The sequence below is a fragment of the Limulus polyphemus genome, unplaced genomic scaffold, assembly GCF_000517525.1.
Source record: "Limulus polyphemus unplaced genomic scaffold, Limulus_polyphemus-2.1.2 Scaffold473, whole genome shotgun sequence".
In the NCBI taxonomy this organism is placed as follows: domain Eukaryota; kingdom Metazoa; phylum Arthropoda; class Merostomata; order Xiphosura; family Limulidae; genus Limulus; species Limulus polyphemus.
In genome coordinates, this window is record NW_013666083.1 from 446,141 (window position 1) to 465,885 (window position 19,745).

Sequence of the window (19,745 nt, forward strand, 5' to 3'; positions counted from 1 at the left end):
TTGCCGAGTGGACATAAATCAAAATTAAAAAAAAACTCCTTACCCGTACTTTCAGATTGCCGAGTGGACATAAATCAAAATTAAAAAAAAACTCCTTACCCGTACTTTCAGATTGCCGAGTGGACAGACAGTCGAGGACTGGAACTTGTCTCGCCCGTTTACAAAAGGGTGAAACAAGATAGAGGATTTGAGAATAAAACCTACATTGTGACAAGTATACTGGTAAGTCTAGACCCGACCCCAGTGGCACAGCGGTATGTCTGTGAACTTAGAATACTAGAAACTTGATTTCGATACCCTTGGTGGTAAGACCACAAATATTCCTTTGTGTAGCTTTGGGCTTAATTACAAACAAGTCTAGTCCAACCTATACTACAAGATCTTTTGCAAAATATATATTGCGTAACCTTATAAAATTAAACTAAAATTAAGAAAATAAATAGAGTTCATATATTTAGTACCAGAATGAAAATGATTGAAAAAACAGTATTTGATTCTAATAAGTGTGACAAGCTGCAAGAGAAAGATCAACTGTTTTGTCTAGTTCCTTCGTTAATAAACACAGTAAGTATAACTTTTATATACTTTACAATTATAAAATTATAACACATGATTCGGAAGTCATTCTTTTTTTTTTCATTGTAAAGGTACAACGTTTGTATTTGTTAACTTTTTTACCCTGAAAACCTCTTTCTGATTTTAATTTATAGAAACAATTGAGGGGTAATTTGAGAAGATCTCAAGTAATATTTGCATATTGTAATATATATATCTTTAATCTAAATTAGCAACACACATATTCGACGGGAATCACAGTTTGATAATGAAATGTAGAACAACGGCAACAACAACGAACATTTTACATGTGTATGTGCGGTAACAAACATTTAATTCTTGAACGTTTCGAAATGTACATATTGCATCTTCAACAAGCCATATTGAACAAGGTAAGTATCAGGTGCAAAAAGTTATAAAGTTCAAACATTTTGTAAATAATAATTAAAATAGAGAATAAAAGGGTGAAATGAATTTTTAAAAAAGCAAATAAACAAGAAAGAATAGGATAATGCAACAATTGTAACAATATTATACAAGTTATTCAGAACAGACTTAATTGTAGTGAAGCTGTGTTATTATTTAAAGTTGTAAGTTCATTTATAATAGATACATTTTATTTAATTAAAAGTTCAATATTAAGTTATCAAGATAAGACAACTTTGAAATTCTTAATCAACATGGGGTGGCTGTTGTTTTCACTATGTGTATCTAATATTTTACCTTGTCCAATATAGATCGCTGATACATTCTGAAACGTTCAAAAATAAAATATTCGTTACCGTACACACACGTGTCAAATTGTTGTTGTTGCCGTCGTTCTACTTTTCATCACTAATACTTTTAATAGTTTTATGGAATTAACCACATAACATATTTTGTTTTGTTTTTATTACATGGTAAATAGGAATATGAACAGTTATCGTTCTAGCAATGTCTATACTGATTTTATTATCAATGTATAATATTTAATTTATCTAGTTTATATAAGATATAGATAATTGTTGGCTATTTTCCAATATTCCAACTTTACCTATTCCCATAGGAAGAACCATATCTAATGTACAAAAAACCTGATCCTGGCGAAGTGCTGGAAGGAAATTCCATGTTCGAAGGTTACTGTAAAGACCTGGCAGAACTTATTGCCAATAAACTTAATCTTGACTACGTCCTGAAGTTAGTTAATGACTCTAAATATGGCGGGCAAGATCCTAACTCACCAGCTGGTTGGAACGGAATGGTTGGAGAACTTATTCGCAAGGTAAGTGTAAAGTACGACTTTCTTCCTTTGAATATATACACGGTTATTATAGAGACTTATGATGTATAGAATTACTCTGATTTAGGTAAGGTTATTTACTCTTTGACTTTAGGTGGAATGCCTACACAATTTGAACGATATCACCGCCTCTGACCCAATCACAGACGTGAGGGACTACACTTCTTAGCTCTTGCTATGACAAAAACACCCAGTCGTACTTAGAAATTTATTCTGGTGTATTTTAATCAAGAATCTAAGGAAACTGCAGAAAACCAAGTAGTATTCTTTTCTGAAGTAAATTAAGTTTTATTATATAGAATCAAATTCAACATAATATCATAATATTATCAAATAACATTGATAATGTGGATAAGGCCATAATTTTTGTTGCAAAATCTAAACTTTATGAAAAAAAACACTTCTCCACCTATATTTGAATTTTCTAAGAAGTATCTTAAACTAAATTAGGGTTGTATGAATAAAAAATAAATTTATTTCGAATGATTTGTTTGTTTGTTTGAAGTTAAGCACAAAGCTACACAATGGGCTATCTGTGCTCTGCCCACCACGGGTATCGAAACCCGGTTTCTAGCGATATAAGTCCGCAGACATACCTCTGTGCCACTGGGGGGCATTTCGAATGATAAAATCAAATATGTGTAGAGATTCAAAATTGATCAACTCATTTTGCTAAAACGATTATGCGATTGAAATGAGATTTATTCTTAGGTCTACGAAAAGCCACTAAACTAATGGTTTGAAAGATAACAATATATTTCTAGATGATATTTACATAAAGTTAAAATACCACCAGGTTTGAGAACAGTTGCTTCAAACTTAAATTCAAAATAACACTTGTAATTAATATATACAGTAGTATAAATGATTTATAATTATCACATAGGGTACTACTTAACTGGTGGATTTCTCTATACGTTGTGGGTAAAATCTAACAATTATATACCTTGTCCTTATTCTCATATAAAGTCAATACACGTTTATGTTCTGTTCAACTTTTCAGGTCACCCTGGGACAACGGTAAGTTTATGGTCTTAGAACGCTAAAATCCAGGGAACGATTCCCCGCGGTGGACACATCAGATAACCCGATGTGGCTTTGTTAGAAAATAAATCATTTTCATATAAATATATTTTTAAGGTGTTGAATTGGTGCTCTTTTCAATTGGGCAGCTTATTTCCTGCGTATATTAAGCACATTTATTCATTTTTAGAAGCCTCTAAAACTTCTAATATACTGTTAGCCATTAATTTGCATTTATTTATAATGAGCCATGAAGGTTTAATGACAGATTGAGTAATTCTTAATGTTAATTTCTCAGGAGTGCTGTTTTAACAGTTAATCCACATGCATAAATTCCAGGAAGTTTTTGTCCATTTCAAAATTTACCAACTATTCCATTTCTCGAGTATTTAATAGCACCGTTAAATGGTAAAAAATATGGTAAACTGAAATAAAAGTACACTGCTAACTTTATGTGAGTTCTTAGATTATATTAATACTAATGCATATATACCTGATAGATATGATACGAAGCAAGCATACACACATTTTTACATCCCTATGAACAAAATATAATATCTACTTTAAAACATATTTACTGCTACTGACAATTTTAATATAATTTGATTTAATAATTTAGGACCGTTGACAACATTTTAAAACACGTTTATGATACCCTCACATAATAGAATAGTTCACTGTATAGTAATGCTTTGTTATACTTCATGTGATAAATTGTTGGTAAATTATGCGTTATATGCTATATTACAACTGTTTGACACAGATAGACCCCGAGTTTCTTAACAGTTCTCCCTTAGTTAGTAACGAAGTAAGCAACTATTTCGTTTCAGTAAAAATGGGTTTATTCTGTGGGGAACTCTGACCCTAACAGAAACTTTCCATCTCTGCGTTAAGTTACTGATGATCCATCTGTCTAAATTGCTTATCTTACTCTTAACTTTCAGGAGGCGGACATGGCCATCGCGCCATTGACTATCAGTGAGGTCAGGGAAAGGGTCATAGATTTTACCAAACCGTACATGTCACTGGGAATTAGCATCATGATCAAGAAACCGATGAAAAAGAAACCCGGAGTGTTTTCCTTCATGAACCCTTTATCTAAAGAGATTTGGATGTGTATCATCTTCGCCTACGTGGGCGTGTCTGTGGTCTTGTTCCTAGTTAGTCGATTTTCTCCGCACGAATGGAGAGTGGAGGATACCTTCTTAGGACCAACCATGTCTAATGATTTCTCGCTCATCAACAGTTTGTGGTTTTCATTAGGAGCTTTTATGCAGCAAGGCTGTGATGTCTGTCCAAGGTAATTTATACAGTCACCCAAGACATAGTTACTCCGTAGATAAAAAGTTTGGTTTGTAATTGATCTTTCGGGAAAAGGAAAAATGACACGTGTTTAAATCTTCATTCTAATGTAATTTCGGTCAACATTATAAAAAAACCTAACGTCTGTATAATCTCAGTGATTAGTTTTACACGTATTCATGCCTTTTAATAATCCAGTTTCATTTTACTTGAATGAGAATAATAATTTTATTTTCATCCTGTTAAATTATTTTCTACTTTGATTGATTGGAAGATTTACTGGTTATATTATTATTTACATTCATTTTCATTTCGTAATCTATACTGTAGTATGGTTAAAGTTGGGTAAGGACACAGAATAGTTCAAAAGGTCGCCTGAGGGCAGAATATTACTCCTTTTCAGTTTTCCTCTGTTTCAAATTAATGTGATAACAGTAAGCTTGGCATACAAAATAAGTCAAGTGTTATCCAGATAGGAGAGGCTTAAATGTATTTAATACTGCTGAGTTCTAATAACATAATACCTGTTGTTAACAACTATTGTATTTTTCTATAACTAAAATTTTGAAACTAGTATTTTATCCATTATTGATTTTAGATCTGTTGCTGGCAGGATTGTAGGCAGCGTTTGGTGGTTTTTTACTCTCATAATCATATCCTCCTACACAGCCAACTTAGCAGCCTTCCTTACTGTAGAGAGAATGGTGACTCCTATCAACTCAGCAGATGATTTAGCTAAACAAACAGAGGTTGAATACGGCACCTTAATGTATTCTTCAACTCAAGAATTCTTTAGGGTTGGTCCTATGAAATTCCATTGTAATACGTTTTCTCAGGAAATTAGTATTTTACTGATATTAAAGGGAAAATTTGTATTTTAAGATTTTGTAAATATTCATTGCAATGAAACTTTGAAACATAGGTAGAATAGTTTGGTGGAGCATAGAAAATAATTTTTGATTTAAATGAATATTTTAACTGCATATATCATTATTACAATACCTCGTTGTTCGTTTACGATTTTAATGAGGCTTTCAAACTTTACATCTTACAGATAAGTAGATTAGGCACTCTTGCGTCATTATATTTGAAATTACGAATCGACAAATATTATTTGTATTAATATGCAATATGAACCATTTCTACGTATCAAAAAGTACACAATATTGTGTTTATAGTAAAGCAGTAACTTAAAGTGCATCATGTGAACTGAACTTTGGTATCAAGATTATTTTCCGAAAACAAAATCGTGTTTATACGACGTTGCATAAAACTTACGTATTCAATAAGTTCATATTAAATCATTTTACTCTTAAAAGGTGTTTGTGTTATTTGCTTATTACCTTTATGATGCTCGTTGCTTATGCAGTAAACCTTAGGCAGTACCCCCTTATTCTAAAAATATGATAACAAGTTCTCCAGTATTTTAGCCTTTACATACCTAAAAAACTTCTCCTGGTAGCCATGCTCTGGTTACAAAGGATAATGCATTATGGATCACAAAATAAGGACTAATTCAGTTAGATCTTCGTATAAATCTTTCGATAAATTATAGTATAAATTCTATATCCGTATTGAAGAACGTATTCAGAAATAAACTGTTAAAGTAGCTCCTAACTTACTTACAATAAATATGAAATAAACATGGAAACATACTAGTGATACATATATACAAGAGTAACAAATGAATAATGACAAATAAATATTCAATTGGAAAACTTGATCACAAAAAATAACAACAAAAAGCGAGTAAGGTGTACAATCCACTAGAATTTTGTATTTAAGCCATTTTCTTTACACAAAAAAATTACACGTCGCTTTTATGCCGCCATAATGTTTAGCAGTGTACGACTGTGAAAGATTGTCCCAAATATTCTGTATTAAAGACGCATAAACAATTCACCTAAACTGTTTGTTCGCTTTTGCATCTTCTCAGTTTTTACATCTTCATCGGTGTTAACATTGGAACTTTGTGAAAGCCAAGCCATGGTTGTGTATGCTCAATCGGCCTCTTTTCTGTGAAGATATAGTTTCATTATATTTGGTGTATGCTTAGTGGAAGATTAATCTCAATGAGTCGCGTTCCTGAAGGAGTGACATGATGGATCATTCTCTTCCTGTACTTGTCAGCAGTCAACTTGAAATCAGTTTTATGTAGATCATTGACATGTAGCTGCTTACATGTACTGATCCCTCACTAAGCTTCACTGTAGATATTGTACATTACATATGATGGAACTCTCTCTTTGCCGTCGATTGTTGGTTATTGATATTTAAAAAAAATGTTGTAATCTGCTGTCTTAACTTTAGTTGTTGTTTATAGCCTTAAGATAGTCAGTGACTGTTCCAAACAATTCGAACTTGGATTAGTCTGTAGAGGAGAGTACACATTTATTGGTCATTCCACTGTTTGTGACCAAATACTCATTAGAACATTTTGGTTCCTTTGCCTCTTCTGAGTAGGGGTTTTAGGGCAACTACATGTCCATTGAGACACTTCGTGCTAATGTGTATTTAACTGTTCTCGAGGTAATAGTTACACCTATATTTACAGCACAGTCGTTAGCAAGACCTGTACTAGACCCTTTATCTCGTAAAGAACATATTTTGAGATACTTAACGTTAGTTTTGGAGGGTTTCAGTCTCACATACCCTCTACTCAAACGTAAAATCTTCTTGCAATTCTTTGCAGCTTGACTAGCCAAAACATTGATTTATCAACGATTGTCTTGCGGTATTTCAATCCTGGAAGCCATGAACTAATTTGTACTACTATTACAGGATATAATATGACTGTCTGTACTTTTATAGGATTTTTACTGATATGACACATTTTGACTGGTGAGGTGACAACCAATGACAGTGTAGATTATCAACACGTGACTGTTCTCAGGTCATTTTCTTGCACTAAAGTGATGACGTTTCCGTAGTATCTGCCTTTTAGGCCCTTTTTCCTAACGTTTTACATAATTATTTCCCGCAATAAATATTCATAAGATTGTCATATTTTTGAAGGACTTAGTATTTGTTTATTATTTTTGTCAATAGCTGTTCATTTTTATATTATTAAAGAAAATAGTCGAAGATCAACTCATTTAGATATGCTTTTCTGCTCATTTGTGCTACCTGACTAAGGTACTATAATTATACATCGTTTTTGTAACACGTTAAATTATTTGGTAACTTGGATGTTAAACGTATTTCATGTTATTATTTTGATCGGTATCTGACGGTTGTGCGAATTCAACCGGTAGACAAAAGTTTTGCTCCTCCGAGTTGTACAACGATTATAAGTCAAAGCTGTGAAATCGTGTACAAAATGGACGATGAATAAGAAGTATTTGTAATTTTCAAATTATGAAGGGTATATAAAAAATTACTATTGATTGAACAGAATTATATAAATCAACTCAGTGTGACTACCAAGGACGAAACAGCATATACCTTTACGACCAGCCCAATATGGAATACTAAACAAACATGGATAATTTATGACCAACTGTTAAGTTTGAAAATACTTTCATGTACTTCATTAAAATTCCAGAGAGTTTTAAATCCCAGAAATTAGAACCGGATCAAAGTCTTGAGGTTGTTAAGTATCTTATGTCATAATATATGTATTTAATATTCGGTATTATAGCTTATACGATCTCCATGTCATGAAAATTAATGTTCTGTACTTTCCGAAAGTTACGCCTAATAGTGAAGCTTATCACCTTAGATAATGATAGACAAGAACGCAGATACTGTTTGCGTTTGTACATTGTATTTGTGTTGCCGAATAGATTTAAATTTTATTCATCAAAATGTCTCACATTTGCAATCGTTTACATTAATTATTGTTAGTTCTTATATATAGCATACGTTGATACGGTCAAACTTGTGCTAAGTAACCACCTAGAGAATATGATCACAATAGCATGTATTTCAAATACGATCAATAATCAGTTGAAATTATTTTAAATCAGACATATTTATTATGTGAAAAACTGAAAAATACAGTTTATTAATTATAAATTAGGCTTGTAATGTCCCTAACTTTTATACTTTTATTGAATTAAACCAATTTTACTGCTTTCTGATAAGTAACTCTGTGATTCACAATTTCGGGGCTTCAACAAATGCTGTTGAATTAGAAGTTACATTACTTTTAATACAATTTTAGATCACACTGAATGGGTGAATGCATTACTATCTTCATAGCCAGACTTTTCTCCTTTAGCTGCGTTTGGTACGCGATGGAAACCAATTTCTGTATATTCACCTTACACGATCGTAAAACTCGTATCAGTATAATTAATTGTTATTCTATATTTATGGAAGAAATCAACGTACAGTGAATACAAAATAAATGAATAAATCAAAATTTTGTTAATTCCATAAGTTGCTCAAAATACCAGACTTTAGTTTTCTGCGTACTAGTTTTTGCGTATTTCTTAAAACTTATTAGTATGATGTCAAACGAATAAGGTCTATAAGAACAAAGTTAAAGCTTCAACCAAAAAACCTAAATGAGAAATGAAAAATATACAATTCTTTAGATTTGTGATTTACAAAACTTAGTAAAATGACAAAAAATCTAACATTGTGACTAAACATTTTACTTAATTTATCAAAATTACATTACGTAACGGCAGAGAGCAATAAAATCATTTGTTTGTAGTGGTTATGATAGTATTATAGTATTTGTTCGGTTTCAGTTTTATTCTGTTTCATTTTTACTGCCTGGCCGATGATGTGTTCCCAGTAAACTCGGAAATTACGTATTAGATCTTGAAATTACTCAGTTCTACGACTGAGAACAGCATGTCAAATAGCATGTCAAAGGTGAAAGTTACAAACATGAAGATAGAAAATAATAGATAAGTGTTTATTTTTTTTTCAAAAATTCATTGTATTTTTTCAGCTACGCCGATGGGTTTTACTATAATTTCAATCTCAAAAAACTTTAAAGAAATGATTTACCCTGACAAAAAGAATATAACTGAATTAAACAGTCCGTTACTAATCTCACAAAAGTTTAATTGCCTGTTGTTGTTGTTGTTTTTGTTTTTTGTTTTTCATGTGTTTCTTAAAGTATTCAAACATTAGAACTTTTAATGAAATAAAAAATAACAAATTATACGATGCAATTTTTATCATACTTGTATTTGCTATTATGAAATTACATTTGTAAAGGAATTATTTGTCGCTTCCGAAGATCTTACATTCAAGAAGGCATTGAGAATGCAAGGGAAAACTATATGTTAGAAATAGTTTACCAATGATAGCTATGATCATTCAGTAATAGATTGACTTGTTGCTTATATAAAGTACTTGAAACTAAGATAGTTCTTGGTACCAGTTAAAACTTTCACTTATCAGTTATAAAGTACTTGCTTTCCAAAAAGTGGTATTAATTTTTGTCTAGATTTTATTATTTTTAAAGTAACCTATAAATGGGTTGAAAAGTCAGTTAGGTCCTGCATTAGGACTTTTGTGTTTAATTATTTTAATGTGCTACATTTTCACTTTTTTTTTTCATATACGATATCCGTAAACAAAATTGCAGTTACAAGTCTTTGTAGCAGAGAAAACATACAATAGGCATTTGGATAACTTTTTGGTGCCAGCATGGATACTTTTTGGTCCAGCGCCTTGTAATGATTTAATGATTAAATTAAAAGTTATCATTGGGTCATGTTTTACCATACATCACAAATATATTACTCAAAATAACCAAGAAAAATATAGATAACTTATATTGGCTTTGTACGTCTTGGTAATAGAAGGGATAAAAAGGAGCAAATACTGCATTTTTCCGTTTAAATAATTTTAACTGCTTGAGACTTGTTTCTGTCTTTGTACACAAAATAATTCCAAGTTACATGATCCATTAAATAAGTCTTTGTACGATCCCAGAAATGTGATCCTTCTTTAAGGAAGAGTAAAACCATTTCTTGTTTCAATACTCTGGCTTGCAGACCTTGAGAAGACATTATCAACACAAATCTCATCATTCAAAATAAAACCATTCCAAAGTATAAAAACGACACACACTGCCTTTTCCAACGCCCGTTAAAATTCAAACTATCATCAGTGAGAGTACTGTTAGTACATTGTTTAGGTTTCTAACTCACAAATAGCTGAAACCTCAGTTTTTGTGATTATTACAACAGTTGTTGCCGCATTTTTATTATTTACTGGGCTTCTAGATTTGAGAGTAAATATTATCGCAATATTTTACAATTAAACACCAGTTTAAAACAGTCTGTAGTGTGAAAAATATATCTGTTTATCTCGACAAAACTTCCATCTTTCTCTTAGATGATGTGTGCCGAAACTATAAATTTTCACAAGTTAAATTAACCATTTGAAGTATAAAATAAATAGACAATCCTTACTAATAAATTAAGATTTATTGGTGGACTTAAAGTTCTAACTTTTATTGATGTGTTAACTATGTAAAATTTAAATAGTACTTCGTTTGTTCATTCCCACAGATGTAAATTAGTAGGCGTTTAGCAATTTTTTCTTTTGTAATTTTCAAGATCGTTTTATTGTCCTGTAATATTGTGCTTTAACAATACTTGGTAGGTCTCAATTAGACTGATAACATTTTACTTGTTTATAATTTCTCAGAAATCTAAAATTGCCACCTACGCTCGGATGTGGGAGTTTATGAACTCCAGAAAACACGTGTTCACGTCTTCATATGACGAAGGGATAAAGAGAGTGCGAGAGTCTAAAGGGAAATACGCTTTTCTTTTGGAATCCACCACCAATGATTATATAAATGAGCGACTGCCCTGTGATACAATGAAAGTAGGGAGAAACCTTGATGCTAAAGGATTTGGAGTAGCCACCCCACTGGGATCAAAACTGAGGTTTCTTTTGATTGTTTTCATATCTCAGGTGTATTTATACTTTGAAACGTGTTTTCGAAATCTTGTAGCTGTGGTGTACATTACTAAGATTTAAACTAATATCAACAGTTATCGAAAAATTACCATTGGCTTGCTTTTTTTTTTAAGACGATTGACCAAGAAACTAAACTTTAATATACAAAAGGGTAGATATAACGTAAGTAAAGAGTAGAAACGAAAAAAAAGGTACAAAGGAACTCAATATTAGTCATTGAGTGTAATTACCAAGAATGACCTTCGGATATATATGACTTTATATAAAAGAGTTTAGTTTAACTTTTTGTCCGTTTGTAGTTGGTTTGAAATTGTAAACTAACCTTGTTATATAAGAAAGTAATGCCTATGATTATTTGTTTTATGTTAACTTAATATTTAAATGTCTTCAACATTAATGTCGTAGTAAATATTCCAATGTTTGTGTGTCGGATTATATTAAATTTATTATAAAAAAAACAGGTTTTTGAGCCAAATCGTAATAACAAAGGTCGACGTATCCACATACGACTGTAATTTTTCCATTCCCATAATTTTTTCTGTAGATTTTTTTTTCAGGAAACATAAGCTGAGTGACAACATTTGGAAATGGTTTATTGATCACGTGACTGTTTCGTTTCGTTGGTATGACAAAACGGTCGACTTTGGGGTTTCACAGGTTTTCGCGCCATCCACTCAGAAAATGTCGTTTTCAATTCTCTGATCGAATTACACGTGTTTGATGTACACTCCCTGTAGAATAAACTTTTTGTAACATTTCCTGTTTGTATTTTCTTCCACTTTTCGTCTTTTAGGGACCGCTTGAACTTAGCGGTATTGTCGCTAATAGAAAATGGGGATCTAGCTCGATTAAAGAATAAATGGTGGTACGATAGAAGTGAATGTAACACAGGCGGAAGCGGGGTAAGTTATGTTAACATAAATTGTTATATCCTTGATATATAATAATGTCTTCATTTCAAAAGGGATTCGAGCATGAATAACTAGTTTAATGTATATACATCTATTTCAATTCATGTACTTTTCACTCATTATTTTAAAATAATACTGTTTAAAAGTTTAAAAAACGATATTAAATACGCTGCCTCGAATTGAATACTTTTTACCTGGATAGTGATGTTAACAACTTTGTATAATCCGACATTTAAAATTGAAATCATACAATGTATTGTTTGTTTACTTGTTTGTAATTATGCACAAAGCTACACAATGGGCTATCTGTGCTTTGCCCACCACGGGTATCGAAACCCGGTTTTTACCATGCAATGTAAGCCTTATCCAAAATGCATACTGATTCTTTCATTTATAGAAGAGATAAAAAGGAGCAAATACTACATTTTTCCTTTTAAATAATTTTAACTGCTTGAGACTTGTTTCTGTCTTTGTACACAAAATAATTCCAAGTTACATGATCCATCAAATAAGCCTTTGTACGATCCCACAAATGTGATACTTCTTTAAGGAAGAGTAAAACCATTTCTTGTTTCAAATCCAACAATTTGTGTTGACTTTTTTATTGGTAAGACAGGTAAAAGCATTAAAGAAAAAAATATAAATTCATAAAATTTTAAAGGGACAAAAAATAACTTATTAGCCCATCAAGGATATCCCTTCTAGTTCCCAACTATAACCATCCCTTACTACTCATGTATTCATCAAATCTTTTCTTGAACTCAGTTGAATTTTCTGCCTCCACCACCCTTGAAGCCAACAACCCTGACTGAAAAGTAATACTGTATAAATTGCAGACGATTCCTACGCTGCCAAAATTTGAATTGTGCTATTGGTTTCACTGCTAAGCACAATAATGTTGATGGATCTATATTATCAATACCTTTATTAATTTTAAACATCTCAATCAAATCCTCTCTGACCCTTCTCCTCTCCAGAGAAAACAAGATTAAAGATTGTAGTCTCTCTTCTTAGGATACTCCCAACATTCCAGGTATTATCCTAGTGGCTCTTCTCTGAACCTTCTCCAACAATTCAATGCCTTTCTTCAGGAAGGGAGCCCAAAATTGTAAACAGTACTCTAAATGAGGCTTTACAAGTGATCTATGCAGTGAAACAATAATATACCGTGTCTTGTATTCAATATTTCTATAGATGCTACCCAAAATCCTGTTAGCCCTATTGCTAGCTACAATACACTGTTTAGATGACTTAACTGATTTTACGATCACAACACCAAGATCTTTTTCTTCGACCACAGTATTTAATGTATTCCAATTTAAATCATAACAATAATTTGAATTGTGAAAAGCTACATGCATCACCTTACATTTTTGATAGTTAAACATTAACTGCCATGTATTGGCCCAATGAATCAAATGATCTACATCTCCCTGTAAGTCTGCAGCATCTTTAATACAGTTAGCCACCCCAGAAATCCTAATATCATCTTCAAACTTCAATATTTTATTAGTCATTGAAAACTTCAATATTTTGTTAGTCATATAGTGTGATTGCTTTCATTTCGGTGTTTACAAATGGTGATACATTCTAGCATAGAATGAAAATATAATTTGAAGCATAATTGATAACAAAGTTTGAAACACGGTTTAACAATATTAGTTAAATTTCTATAAAACAATAGTTTATATATATGTATAATTAAGTGTTCCACACTAGGAAATAGAAATGATATATTCAAATATTTTATGCTTGTTTATAAAATATATGTCTACGGAAACGATACGAAAAATTCTTTGGTATGTTTCTGTAAAAAAAAAAAAATTACACTAAAATTAAATTAAAAATTTAGAAAAATATTTACATCAGTGATCATTGTATTCCACGTATTTCTTACAGTAAACTAACAATATCAAACCAAATTTATTAAGAAAGTGTGTCAAATTTTGGGAAATGTATCTTTCCACTTTATTTAAACTGAAAGCCAAGTAGATAACACGAAAGGTTTTTCATATCTTTACAACTGCGTTTGACAAAGCTGGTCTATAAACACGGAAAATGTGTTGTTTACAGGATTCATCTCAAAACGAGTTGACTTTAGGTAACGTTGCCGGATGTTTCTACATTCTTATTGGGGGACTTATATTAGCAGTCATTGTGGCCCTCTTAGACTTCTGCTATAACTCAAAAGTTGAAGCGACAAGAGCTAAAGTAAGTTTGTTTGTTTTTTATTATATCGTAAGTGAAAGCATAGGCGCCTAACACAAAGGGCAGTAGGAACATTTTCACCGGTTAGTATATATATACACTATTATTAACAGCTATATTACATTGACTTACTTTTTTTTTTTTTTTTGCATCTCCCCACTTTCTTACAAAGACTTTAGGCAGTCATGAATGAAAGCAACAACAATAAAATGAGATTCTGAAAGTACACAATAATATATTTATTTCCAAAAACCCACTATGACACTACTCAATAATTCAGTTGGAATCATCCAAACAAAGTATTACAGCAGACAACCAGTCGACGATATGTAATATACTGTGATAGTGAGTGAATTATTGTGGAACATTTATTTTCCATAGATACACGGTATATAAGGAAAAGTAGCTCAAATAATAAAGTAGAATGAGATGTTTGCATAACACAAAAGGAAACAGATTTATGAATTAATGGAAATATTTAAAGACATAAAAGTAAAATATGAGAATAAAATAAAATATAAGTAAAACACAGAATATATGTGTTTTTCTTCTGAAAATTAAACTTTTAATATATATGTATATATATTTACTGCTTTTGGGTAGATTAATTAACACCTACTCTTTAAAAAACGATTCCTTTTGGATGTATGTAACACTGTTTCAAGTAGAAACGCATTATTCTGAACTAATACTGTTAATACTATAAATATTTAGCGTTTGACTACTGTTTTAACTGAACTATTTTATATTCTATTTAGTTTAAATGATAATAACTAGCTGAAATGTTTTAAAATATCTACACTAATGAATGTTTATTATGAATTATTTATTATGAAAATATGTAATAGAAACAATTAACATTTCAACAGTAATCATTTTATCACTTACATTATATACGTCTACTAACAATACTCTACATATTAAAAGCTACAGTATTCTATATAGTAAATGTGTTTCCTGCTGTCTTTAATGAAACTTTGGAAAGTTTTTTCTTATCAGAGCCGTTTCACTTAAGCTTTATCCCCAAATTCCAATCCTTCATTATGACTCAATCTTCACTGAATTGTCCCTACATAATAAATCCTCGGAGCTGTTCGACATAAAGCTGATACTTGATTGGAAGGCGACTAAGTCGAACATAACTAGCTCAGTCCTAAACAAATTATTTCTTCCTCCAGGCTAAGTTAGTTCATTCCAGTTTATTTTTTTGTTTGCTTTAGGTAAACAGGATTCACAGGTAATAAACAGAAGTTGAAAGACAAAGATGTGTGATGGAAAAAGTCATCTAAATAATTAGTCTTTATAGCTAGATTAATGTTTGAGTTCAGCATCTTAATTTCAGGAATCGAAAAACAAAATTGTTTCTCGTAAGCCAAGTAATGCTTATAAATAAATATGTGTACGTGTATTTAAATGTTATTTCATCATACTTTCTTAAATGAACAAACGTGTGCATTTTTCCTGTTTAATTTACGCAGTAACTTAACCAAACGTGCTATAATCGTATTTGTGTTTTGTGTGAGTGTGTGTGTAATTACAATGCGTTTTTTAAATTAATGGCCAAAACATTTTTTCTCTTTTTTTTACATGCTTCATTTCATAAAACCGATATGTAGTTATGTGCATAATGTTACTAAAAACGTTCTTTCAGAGGATGTGAGATCGATTAATTATAACCTTTGTAACGCTTTTGAAATTGGTTACAACTATTAAATGAATTACTAAACATCAGAATGTATCCTTCAAATTTATTGATTATGGCACAAAGGTTTTTTGTTTCATTCTTAAAAATGTATTTTTATTGTCATTGAGTTGCAGTAGTTCCTGGACGATCACAACTTATTTATATACATATTTATGTACATTCTACAAGACTTGAATGTCATGAAGTTATGAGTGAGATTTAAAACAACCTTGTCATAACAGTGGTATATATTTCATCGTTTATGTTCTTATATATATTTGTTCCTTCATATTCTTATATGTATTTTTTCATTCATGTTCTTGTATGCCTTACACTATATTCTACCGCTTTCCTTGTCGGTTCAACATTACATGTTAATTAGGCTAGTCTTATTTAATTCAATCAGTGACTTTCTGCTTTATCTGTGAAATAATATGAAATAAAAAATGGCGTTGTACATAAAACAGTCATTAAAAGCAAACTGCAATATATTCAGAAGCTGTTAAACAGATGAAATGAGACATTCTTGTATTTCAGATAAGCATGATAGAAGCAATGAAGTCCAAAGCAAAGAACTCTATCAATGGAACCCACCCCACTAACAATGGACGGGTACGGCACGGCTCTCTTTAACATTCGGGTATAAACTTCTGATGTCCGTTGTCCTCTGTTCATGAATGTGTTGTTTCTACTTGACTTTACTAATCCTTGTCATTTGTTAATAATATCACAGAAATGATAGAGTTAAAGCGTTTTAAAAATAAAACATTAAAGTTTACTCAACAGTTGCATAAATCAAGTTTCTGTTTTACAACGTCTGAATGTTTGTGTTGTGTTTTGGTTTTGTAGATTTTTTTCTTCAAATACTTCTAAATATGCGTTAGCACAAAACGTGAGGAGATAAAACCTGTTTGTCTATTAGATAATACGTATGTTTCTCTACTAGGGTTGCAATTATTTATCACTCACTAATTCTTCCCTGCATCAATTTCTTTCAGATATCCCCCCCCCCCATTGATATTAGCCATCCTTACATTTACTTCCGTTTTTTGAATATTTTTTCATTACTCGTTTGTACATATTTTTACTTTCTGTATGCCCTCCCACCGTGGCTTACCAATAAGTTTGAGGGCTTATATATAAAAAAAATCGTGTTTCGATACCCCTGATGGACACAGCACGAACAGCCTATTGTGTGGCTTTGCGTTTAACAACAAATAAAGTTGCTGTTTTAGAAAGCATGAAAAACGTATTATAAGAATTAATAATATATATTAATATGTACAACTATAGCAATTTCGGGTTCGAATAGCATTTCAAATATTATTGATTAAATGAAAACATTTACGTAGACATAATTAGCGTTCGTGCAATTATATAGAAAAATATCGAACAATGTTTAGTATATTTGATATCGTTTTTCTATTTGTTTATAACCCAGCAAACCTCAAGGAATTAAGTTTAAATGTATTATACCATGATTTGAATTGATACGTTCTCAAAAGCATAGTGACAAAAATATTTGCCATTGTGTTTGTAATAGTTTAATAATTTCACAAACTAAGGACTCCATAGAAATGGGTTGACAATAAAAAAAAATGTATTGCTACCACGTGAAACGCCAAACGCTGAGGAAGCAATGGAATTAGCAGCGTATTACTCATAATAAGCATCACAATGGACTGAAGATTTTTATAATGGACTAATTAACGAGTATGTGAATAAAATTAAATACAAATCTGCAGTATAGTTCGATTTTTTTCTCACGAATATTAAGCCCAATAAGCTAAGCTGTTTAGAAAACTAACTCCAAGGAGACATTAACCTGTATCCAGGTTAATTGGAATTATGTATATATATATGTGTGTGTGTGTGTTTGTGTAGGTATATACATTTTGAACTCTTTAGATTAAATTTATACACATACATATATATATATATATAAATACATGGAACGCAGTAGCACAAGTCTTAAGCAACACTGATAGTTAGAAAACCTCACACATCCTTCATATGTATAGAAAAAGCAGTTAAACTACGAATGAAGTACATCTAGAGACAGCGCCACCTTAATTTTCAAAGAACTGTACACTTTCCCAATCTAATAGAGCTAGAGTTGATATATATCAGGAGGAAATTGAAATCTCTTTTATATAGAGATGTTGGCTATTATGATTGTTATTTTTTTAAGCTGGGCAGAAAATGGGTTATAGAGTGAAAAGTATTTTACTTTTCTTTTTTTTTACTTTTCCAATAAACATAATTCCAGTTTCTGACTGACGTGATTTGATTTTCACGTGAAAAGCTGGAAGATTAGCAATCATTTATCGATTTTCAAACCATTTTTTATTTTAAATCTCCAAGGTATTTGAAAATAATCTCTTCAGGCAATTGCTATTAGTATTGAACTTATTACCGCTAGTAATTGGTAATAATTAATCAAACCATTTAAGGGTGTGTATTTCTTTCTACTGCGGTAATTTCTAGATATTCCGGATATATATTACAGACTGAACTACAGTTTCAAAAGTCACAAGTGTACAAAGAACAACTAAAGTCGCCACTTAGTTCAATTTGTTTCATGAAAGTAAACCTGTTGTATTTTTCTCTTAAGGTACTAATCAAATTGAAAACTAGAAGAATTCAGACATTCCACGGATTTTTCTAATGATAGTTTTTGAAATTACTTTTAGTTGAAGTTCGATTATTAGTTTAAAGTATCATTCAGAATATTTTGTTTGTTTTTTTACAGTATGATAACGTGTGTTAGCAATTGTTAAATTAGTTACTGTAAGTTTAATACAGTACAATCTAGTAACGTACTTGTCATTTTTAGTTTATATGCATCAAGAACGTACAGAGGGAACGATTTTAATTTTCATATATTTCGTCGGCATAAGCTTGCTGTATATGCAAGAATGATAATAAGATCACAATATTGGGGTTTCATTTTAAACAGTTTTCTTGTCTACTAACACGCTTGATTCCAAAACTTGTTTCGTTTTTGGCCGTATCAGAAATGATAGAGTAAAACAGATTGTCTGAGGTTTAGGAAGAAAGCAGCTCGGGGTCTATTCTGTTGTGGTATTTATGTACTATGAAATTTGCATGCTCATATATTTTTACATTACATGTATTTATCAGTATTTTTGTCTACTTTGCCTCGAGCCTTAATTTGATAGCACCTCTAGGTAGCTATAAGCTATTAATTGTTGTTGTTGTTGTTTTGTTTTTGTTTTTGTTTTATAGCAAAGTCATATTAGGCTATCTGCTGTGTCCACCGTTGGGAATCGAACCTTAAAGTTTAGCGTTATAAGTCCGCAGACTTACCGCTGTCCCACAGGCTACAAACTATAGTAAATGAGAATTTTACTGCCTTACTATTAAATGAGCATCACTGTTTCAGCCTCAGATGAATAATATCAGATCCATATTTTAATTAAAGCATGCTCATAACGACAATGCAGTATCAGAAAGTTATTATTAACCTTGCCTAACAAAAGCATTTAGTATGTAAGTACCATAAAATTGCACTAAATATATTAACGATTCGATGATCATCTTGGAAACTTTACAAAAAACACAATTAGAAATATATAAAGTTGAAACAGGTGTAAATTCGATATTGAAATAGAATCTATTTGAATTATAGCTTGCAACAACTTAACTTATTTTAATAACAAAGCTATGAATAACATGATATCACCTCAATTCTATATATCTGACACACAAAATGTGTTAGAAATAGCTTATATACTACTCAAAGGATAATTATTTGTCGGATCTAAGAACAGCGAACAGTCATATCCACTTCCAATAGCCCGGCATGGCCAGGTGGTTAAGGCGCTCGACTCACAATCTGAGGGTCGCGGGTTCGAATCCG

The 19,745-nt window shown here is 31.3% G+C and overlaps 1 protein-coding gene across 3 annotated transcripts in view; it reads left to right on the forward strand.

Annotated features, from left to right (window-relative positions):
• The window catches only part of LOC106458488 (glutamate receptor 1-like), a 134,272-nt gene that overhangs the window by 111,746 nt on the left and 2,781 nt on the right, over positions 1-19,745 (forward strand). The window contains exons 8-15 of one of the 3 annotated variants that reach the window (XM_022384721.1): positions 112-222; positions 1,601-1,816; positions 3,802-4,157; positions 4,758-4,956; positions 10,781-11,025; positions 11,853-11,961; positions 14,044-14,181; positions 16,400-16,502. In XM_022384721.1, coding sequence (XP_022240429.1) covers positions 112-222; positions 1,601-1,816; positions 3,802-4,157; positions 4,758-4,956; positions 10,781-11,025; positions 11,853-11,961; positions 14,044-14,181; positions 16,400-16,495 — 1,470 coding nt within the window. In that variant the 3' untranslated portion in view covers positions 16,496-16,502. The remainder of the gene's footprint in view (positions 1-111; positions 223-1,600; positions 1,817-3,801; positions 4,158-4,757; positions 4,957-10,780; positions 11,026-11,852; positions 11,962-14,043; positions 14,182-16,399; positions 16,503-19,745) is intronic. The other 2 variants (XM_022384720.1, XM_022384722.1) reach the window with 2 other exon arrangements.